Below are 8,957 nucleotides of genomic sequence, written 5' to 3'. Positions count from 1 at the left end.
AGGAAATTTTGAATTGCATCCCTGGCTTGTACCGTTTGAGGGAATGTTTAACTTAGATGTTTTAACACATCTGTGTACATTTCTAACAGCATTGTTAAGCAACAAGTTTTGACAGCAGCACAAACACTGAAAAAGTATGTAAAAATATTCTGTGAAACTTGTGCAAGAGACCATCACCCTGACTAGAAAACCTGTCTAAAGAGATTGCCTCAATCTCCCCATTTTGATTAAATTTCCACTCCTTTTTATGTTAAAGACTATCTTCATTGAGAAGTCAATTTTTGTTGGTTCGTTCAAATGGCTTTTTAAGACAGGTGTCACTGTATAATGGAAGTTAGATTTTTAAAAAGGTACATTCTATGATTGCAGTGGGAAAGGCATGTATCTCTAAAGATACAGTCCACCAGGATTCTCACTCCTGAATTTCAGTTTCTCAGGACTTCCCTAGCTTCTGAAGTTTTTTCATCCCTAAGGACAGCAGTAATCATATGGAATGTAAACCAGACTGCTTATTGGCAGTTGCCCACAGTCCTCAAAGCTGAATTTCTGCCCTTGGAACCTTTTAGTCAGTTCCTTTTGAGCACCATCAATGAAACATGCTCAGGAGCTGTCTCTTTTATGTCCCAGGCTTCCAGCCAGTCTGTTATTAATAAATAATAGCTCACTTCAGCACTTTAAGGACTTTCAGTGACTATCCTCAGTCTCTTGAGACTTATTTCTCAATGCTTTGCTGCTTGTTTTGACATCTAATTCCTATACTTCAAAGCTTGCTTTGCAATTTAGTGTTACTTTTCAGCAATATAATGCCTATTTTTAGCACTTTCATGCTTACAGACTTAAACACTTAGCTTTGGTGTCCATGTTTCAGTGCTGTTGCTTCATATTTCATGGCTTCAGGCCATGTCCATGTAGCCGAACAATGACTGTAATGGTCAAGCATATCCACTGCTCTATCTTTGGCAGGGCCGGCTCTAGGCACCAGCAAAACAAGCTGGTGCTTGGGGCGGCACATTTTTAGGGGCGGCATGGCCGGCGCCAGAATGCCGCCCCTAAAAATGTGCCCCGGCCGCCCTAGCTCACCTCCGCTGCCGCTCGCGCGCCGCTACTCGTCCTCCCTCCCAGGCTTGAGAGCCTGGGGGGAGGAGGCAGGGAAGGGGCGGAGTTGAGGCGGGGCCGGGGGTGGGGTAATTAAAAAACGGGGGGGGGGGGCCGGCCAAAATTGTTTTTGCCTTGGGCGGCAAAAATCCTAGAGCCAGCCCTGATCTTTGGAGTAAGGAAGGAGCAGGGACTCATCAGGTTTTTCTTTGCTTGTGTTTATCTGTTCTTGAACTGTATTTCTGTAATACATATTTAAATTCTAAAAATTTTCTTTTGAAGTCCTTCCATTGAATTATCTGCTGCATCAAGCTTGGTTATTGAGCTTCAAGAAAAACTTGAGGAAGAGAAAATAAAATTTTTGGAGCAACTTGAAGAGCAAGAGAAAAGAAAGAATGAAGAAATGCAAAACTTTAGAATGTCTCTGACTGCAGAACAGCAGGTAAAGGAGTCATCAAATTTGATATGTTCTTTCTGGGATTTTAGAGATTTTTGATTTTTGCTATCTCTAGTTTGCCATCTGGTACTTCCTAAATTCATATTGTCATCTGACAACATATTATATAAAATTATATTACATTTCACGGTTCAGGAATGTAATGGACTTTTATAAGCACGTTCTCTGGGACTTGGGCAAAAGGAGTCCAGTTTAGGGGAAGTGTTACTATGTCATTGTTTTTTCTATATGCTCGTGTTACCATAACTCTTCTCCAGCCAACAGGGCTAAATTTGAGCTCCAAGGTAAACTCCATTAAACATAACTTCTGATTAACTGCAAAGTATCTCTGAGCAATATTAAACTCACTCTTTCCAACACCAAGCAGTTCATTGTCACATGACTGTTCCCAAACAGCCAGCTCAGGTAGAGACTGAGTTTTAGAATCAATTCGAACCTCCAACTTTGTATTTCACTGTAGATTTATAAAAATCGCTCTAGGCACCCATCCTATGCTAGTCAATAAATTAAAACACAAAACCACCAAAATAAGATTGGTCTCATAAAAATATCCTCCAACTCATACCATCCCCAAAAGTATTTTAAAACAATTGATTTTGCAGCATGGTTAGAAAGTGAACAAATGTGGGGCTCTGGTGGACCAAGGGTGAAAGTGAGGGTTACAAAGTCAAGGACTCTTTGTGGAGCATGCCCTGCCTTGCAGCTTCCTCTCACTAATAGATTGAAAAGGGAGCTCCACTTGAGCACCTCTTCCGGTTTCAGCAACATCAGTATGGGACAAGGACTGAGGCACAGCACTATTTCTAGTCATTTGAGCCATCCAACTTTTTGGACTATAGCCATCAATTGCTAGGGACAGAAAGAGGAGAAGTGGGTAGCAACTTCATGGACAAATGAAAATTTTCTAAAAATGTGGGTCTGCAAATATACTGAAACCAGAGCAGATCTTACACAGCAAATAATCTGAGCACTAACGGATATAGAAGTGTTTGACATCTACATTCATTTTCAGTATTGTAGGCTGTGAATGGAGTGCAGAATGCCACTGCCCATCCATGTGTCCTTTTTAGAGGATTTTAATTAAGATTTCATGGCCATAGAACAGATGATAATTAATAACATTCTGTACAATAAGTTGACTTTTATAAGATTTCTCTGACCTTAGTGTGTCAATACATAGCATGCCATTTTCCCCATCAGCAGCAGAGCATTTGAGGAAAGATCTCCCTGATGGCATTCTGTTAAAATCTCCACTCTTCATTTTTTTCGGGGCAGTTTGTTTTCACATGCTGCAAATCCCACAAAATGTAGCATCTTTCCACCTGTTTAAAATGTATTGTAGCAGTAAAAAATGCTGGAAGTGTATCTGATTGGTATAGCAATCACTGAACCTTTTTGGCAGTTTTCATTCATCTGTGTTCAGTATCTTAGAAAATTACTTGTTGGTTTAGTTTGTAGTGAACTATATAAAGTTTGCTTTATTATATCTATAGTAGCACCCAAAATGTGCTATGTACTGTACAGACACAGGGAAGACAAATTCCTTGCCCCCAAAGAGCTTACACCTTTAAGGTATGCAGATAGATGATGACTAGTGAGGGAAAGGGATACAGCTTACTAAACAAGTCAAGGTGATGACTGGCACACATCTGTCTAGTTTCATTTCTTAATTTTTTTTATTATGTAATTACTACCTCCAGTTGCCCCTCTACTAGGTTGTTAGTTGGTGATGGGGATTTGAATGGAAAGCTGTAAGGTGAAGACAAGAAGCTTGAACTTGATACAGTGCAGAAAGGGAAAGCCAATGAAGTGATTCATGGAGGAGGGTGACATGGGCAAATAATTGCATGAGACTGACTAGCAGTTGTTTTGTTAAAAGTTGTTAGTTTGTGCTAATTAGTCAGGACTCTTACTAATTTGTGCTAATTAGTCTGAACACCTGCTTGGCTTTGGGAAATACTGCTGCCTTCCAAAACTTCATGCAGAGCCCTGAAATCTATTTCAAGTTCATTCAAAGTATTAATATTTTAATGTGGTCCTATGAATACCACATTATGCTTATCTCTAATTGTAAATAACTTGGTTTAGTACAAGATCCTACAGCATCCACTCTAGTCTTAAAGAATAACTGGTTCTCAGAACAGTGTGTTACTGGATTTGTCAAGAACCAGAAATGTATAGATTCAGTGTTTTAATTTAATTGTATTCTTGAATACAAAGGGCCTTATTCACACCTAATATATTTCTTGTGACTATTTTATTAGGACTACAAATGTACACCACACCTCAGAAAACAAAATTAGAACCAGTCCTAATCCAAAAGCCCTCATAATTGAACTCCAGTTAAAACAAGCAGGGAAACATTTCCAGTATATGTATCCCTTTATCAAAAATGTACTTATTTAAGCTGATTTCCTTGCCTTTCAGTTTAGTTTGGGAAACTGCAAATGGCAATACTATGGGTTCTTCCTTGTTTTCTGTCTTACATGTGTTGCTTTCATTTACACTGTACTACTTCTACCTAATGCTATTTCTGATTTTTCAGACCAATTTTAACACCGTGCTGACAAGAGAAAAAATGAAGAAAGAAAACATAATAAATGATCTTAGTGACAAATTAAAAACAATAACCCAACAGCAAGAAAGGGATAAGGGTAAGTAAATATTCTGTCAACACTGATGGATTTTGAAATAGTCTACATTCAGTTTCAATCCAAATAATTGTTATAATATCCTGAGCTGCTTTTTTTAAAATAAAAATCTTTACATGTTTCTATTATCATCTAGATTTGATTGAAACACTTTCTGAAGATCGTGCTCGATTACTTGAAGAGAAGAAAAAACTTGAAGAAGAAGTGAATAAGATGAGAAGCAGTAATTTTATTCCATCAGCTTATTTACCTACAGCTTCAGAATCTTGTGAAGCCTGTGCACCTGATCTCCCAGCTGAAACAGAAAGAGTGGCTTCAGAGATTACAGATGAAGGAAGGCTGGATTCAGCAATGGAAACTAGCATGATGGCTGTACAGTAAGTATATAAGTGGCGTTATATTAAAATATGTAGACTATATTTAGATCATTACACCAGTGTATAGTTGAATATTTCAGTGTATCAATGAGCTGTTCAGTTAACTTCTTTTTACTCATCTGATATTCTTGCTCAAAATGCCTTTTTTGAGATGCATGTATAAAATGTTAAAATGTCACCAGCTATCAGAAATGTGTTTTTTAGTGACTTAGCAGAGAAAGAAGTTAGAGCAGTGGTTTTCAACCCACGGCCCAGTCAGCACACAGCTGCGGCCCATGTGACATCCTCAGGGCTGTAACTAGGGTGGGGTGGGAGGGGCACTTGCCCCAGACACAGAACCAGTTTGGGGGCAGGGGGGGAGAGTAAAAATGGGGCGCACAGGATCGGACTCAGCATTAGCTCCCCAGCAGGATCAGGCCCAGCGATATCAGCCGTGTCCCCAAGCCCCCACCCCTGAGCAGGATGAGACCCAGCCGCACAACCAGCAGCAGCGTGGAAGTGAGGGTGGCAGTACACCATGCCATGCCACTCTTAAAGTAAATGATGAATTTTTTGACTTATTTTACTAATTTAAAATTCTCTTGGTATATATTTGCCAGTGTTGAAATGAAAGGTACTATATCGATTCGAATTGTATTGCTGTCATATAACAAATACTAATCTTTTTTTTTTTTTTTTGGTAGTTGTATGGGTAGTGTATATATTGTGTGGATGCGGCCCACATAACACATAGAAAGCTGCATATACGGCCCACAATGGTAAATAGGTTGAGAACCACTGAGTTAGAGGCTAAAAAATGGTAAAGTGAGGACGAAATAGGCTTCAGTGAGTAGATGAACATTTTAAAACTGAGCAGTAGAAAAGCAGTAATATACACTTTGTCCCACACACTGAGGAAGTAGACAGACAAGATGCAAGGGATGCGATTGAATTAGGCTGCAACTCTTACCATCTTCAATTCATCTGGGAACTATTAGGCAATAACTCTTATGGGCAGGTCATCACTCCTTCCTTAATTATTTCCACCTGGTTGGAGGCTGCTGTCATCCCCCCACTCCTCCACACTTGGTAGCGTGGTTTTAATTAGTTTTTTCAAGATAGTGCAGGTATGTCTCCCCTAGCTGGAAATTACACCTCCAGCTCCAGTATAGACCTAGTCCAGTGTAGACATAGTCTTAAGTCCACTTATAATTCTGGTTTATCAGGGAACTGAACCCCTTATGGGGCAAGTATCTGCACTGGACACCTGCCACCTGTTAAGTTGCGATATCTTGATTCTTACATTCTGACTTAGCCTGTCGGATCCCTGAACTGCTCTGAGGAAGGGAAAAAACATGCCCTGTACCAGTCACTCTGGCAGTGAAGGAAACATTCCTTCCTGATCCCAAATAAAGCAATGCGCATAGCAAACTGAAAAACATGGTCCTACCTTAATCCCAGGAGTGGGATCTACTAAACTGGATGCAAGAGGGGGCTCCGGCCAGAGGAACAGGGCTCATATACCCTTCTCCAGATGCACAGGGCCCAATGTCTTATGTGAGCCCCACTAGTTTAGGTGTTTCTCCCCCATCTCTTAGCCCTGAGTGGGGGACAAGACCATGAAAGGAGCCATTACCCCTTTTTCTTGCCATTCCAGACAAAAACCCCAGCGGATGCATTATGGTGGTCTATGGAGGACTGGCTGAGTATATGGTGCTGGTTCCTTGTTTGCAGCTGCTAAATAACATTAAAAGAATATAAAACATAAATATGTTGCTCATATTACTTTTCCATGTAAACAGTTGCTGTAGTTGTCATAGGAAAGTTATTGAATCACCAGTGGTAGGTGAGATGGTCATGCATGTTGGGTGTTTAGGAGAGATGATGAAGGCAGGCAATAGCAAATGCGTAAAGGAGCCTGTTCAAGACACTCCTTGTTAAGATTTATCCCCGTTATTGGAAAAAAATTCAGGAACCTGGAATTGTAGCAGTTTTCCCTTTTAATCCTTTCAATCCTGTCATTTTTCTATTTATAGTAATCTTACAAAAGATACTCAAAATTTGATAGTTCTTAACCATTTACAGCAAATGTTTGTTATGCAGAAGCCACATAAACTGGGGACCACAACCTTTCTGAAATAGTATCTGCAATCTTTAAAATTTGTTTTACATTGTTCTGAGTTGCTATGGTCTCTCTTGTTAAAATTTGCTTTGAAAGAAAAATCTCTTAACTGAAGAAATGCTAAATATAGAGGCATTAGTCTATTTCAGTAAATGACTAAAATTCTCAGCTCTCATTCATTTCCATGACTAATTATTCTTTTTTAATTTTTATTTTCTTTATTAAAAATTGCAGTTGTAGTGGTTCCCTCTGAGGCCCTAGCATCAGTGGTGTGATTCTTTCAGCACAGAGTGAATTAGGGTTACTGTTTCAGCCTTGAATCTGGATTTCCTGCATCTTCCTCATTTTGACAAGAAATACTGTTTGTTTTGAATTTTACAATTATTTCTAATATTCGTTCCTGAACACTTTCTATATGGTTTATCAGTTTCCTATATACTTCATTAAAATCAAAGTAATCTATTTTTATATGCAACACTGGAAAAAGGACTAGTTTGTTTTTGTTAGTAATTAAAATAAGTTGCTTTTACTGGTGGGGAAAAAAAATGTTGTCACTAACAACTAGTTTTCCTCTGAATTATCTAAACATTACAATTTAGCATTAAAATGGGAGAGTAGTAATTTAAAAAAACTTCAAAACAACACCACAGTTTTTATTATGCAGATCTTTGACACTGTCTACATATGATTGCCTTAGTTATCTTTCACTGACGGTGGCTACAGTTGATAAACTATTATTGGAGAGCATATTCCCATGTTAGATAAGAAATGAAGTATAGTGTCCAAAAGTTGGGTCCAAATTTGGTGGAAAATGTACTAGTATTTCTCAAAAAAAGCACTCATTTTAAGCAGTCAGTAGTTTTGTTTTTCTTTAAAGTTTAATTCAAAGTTTGGGGGGAGGGCATGCAGGGAGGGAAACTACTATGAAGTTGAAAAGGGAGGTAATTGTTTCTACCCATATTTCTTCTCTTCTCTCTCTCCCACCTCTGCTAAAATAATCTTTCTTAACCATTCTTCCAACTGTCACCCTGTACTTTTTAAATGCTTTCTGTGGTTCTCCCTTTTCCATCATGTCTAATTCTTGTTCTCGCCTATTAAGGTGCTTCACAACTCTACCTTTACCTGCTTATCTTCGCTTGTATTTTATCAAGTTGCCTATTCCTCCTCTCTCCACCAGTGATATCAGACTTGGCCACCTACTCGTTCACTCCTCCCATAAGCATCTTTGTACACTCTTCATCTTCATAGTTGGAATGCTTTCCTCAAGCTAATCTATAAAGCCACTAGACTCTCCTATTCCTTTTCAGTACCCTTTTTACCACCAGGTTTACAGGAAATTGGAATCTAAACTCCAAGAAAATTTGTGGCGACCTTGGGAGTGATTTTGAGTTTTACTTTAGCATACTTTTAGTAGTGTTTTTTTTCCTTATTTTTCTCTTAAAACAAATTCTCTTTTGCAAGATAAATGAACAAAGTACTTCATCCTTGCTTTTGTGTTTAGTGACCGTGTTAAGTAGTGTGCAGAATTCAATCATTTCCAGTGGAATTCCCAGTATTTATTTGAAAATATTGAAATTGTACTCTCATATGCAATATATGAATTAATCTATATTTTGTCCAATGTGCAATGGATAAAATTTGCAATTTGACTCCATCATGATTACATTTTTTTTGTGCATTGCTAAAGAGAATGTGACCTTTACTCTGAAACTGCCCTGTGTTCATAAGCAGGCATTCTCAACCTTTTTCTTTCAGAGGACCCCCTCCCCAACATACTATAAAACTTCATGGCCCAGTGGGGGGAGCCTCCGGGCTTCAGCCATGGGGAGGGCTTCTGCCCCACAGGTATAGGGGGGGCACCTCAGGAGCTCTGTGGGGATGTGGGGGCTTGGGGCTTCTTCACGTGAGAAGTAGGGAACGGGGTGGCTCAGGGTGCCAGGGCTCAGGGCTTCAGCCCTGGCTTGCAGTGGGGCTCAGGGCTTTTGCCGTGGCTCAGGACTCCGAGCTTCAGCCTCCAGGCTGACCAGCCCTGCCTCCTTTTTCAGGAACAGAAAGAACATAGACCACCCAGAGCCGTACATTTACAAGGCAGAGATCTCCCCTGGCCCATTCACAGAGTAAATCGCTCAAACACATACACACCACAGAAATTAGGATCTCTCAGAGTATCCTGGGTCTCATTTTTTTTTCTCCCTCCTCACCCCCACCAGTCCCTTAGTGGCTTCTAGCCCCTCAAATTAATCTCAGGAGGGTTATTTTGTTTTTTTGGGGTGAGT

The 8,957-nt window shown here is 39.6% G+C and overlaps 1 protein-coding gene across 1 annotated transcript in view; it reads left to right on the top strand.

Annotated features, from left to right (window-relative positions):
* RB1CC1 (RB1 inducible coiled-coil 1) overlaps positions 1–8,957 on the top strand; it is a 163,297-nt gene that overhangs the window by 119,071 nt on the left and 35,269 nt on the right. Inside the window, exons 15-17 of the mRNA XM_029914331.1 lie at positions 1,378–1,537; positions 4,098–4,206; positions 4,340–4,580. Coding sequence (XP_029770191.1) covers positions 1,378–1,537; positions 4,098–4,206; positions 4,340–4,580 — 510 coding nt within the window. The remainder of the gene's footprint in view (positions 1–1,377; positions 1,538–4,097; positions 4,207–4,339; positions 4,581–8,957) is intronic.

Source organism: Terrapene carolina, unplaced genomic scaffold (assembly GCF_002925995.2).
Source record: "Terrapene carolina triunguis isolate 2854851 unplaced genomic scaffold, T_m_triunguis-2.0 Scaffold58, whole genome shotgun sequence".
NCBI lineage: Eukaryota > Metazoa > Chordata > Testudines > Emydidae > Terrapene > Terrapene triunguis.
This window is presented reverse-complemented; position numbering and strand designations above follow the sequence as displayed.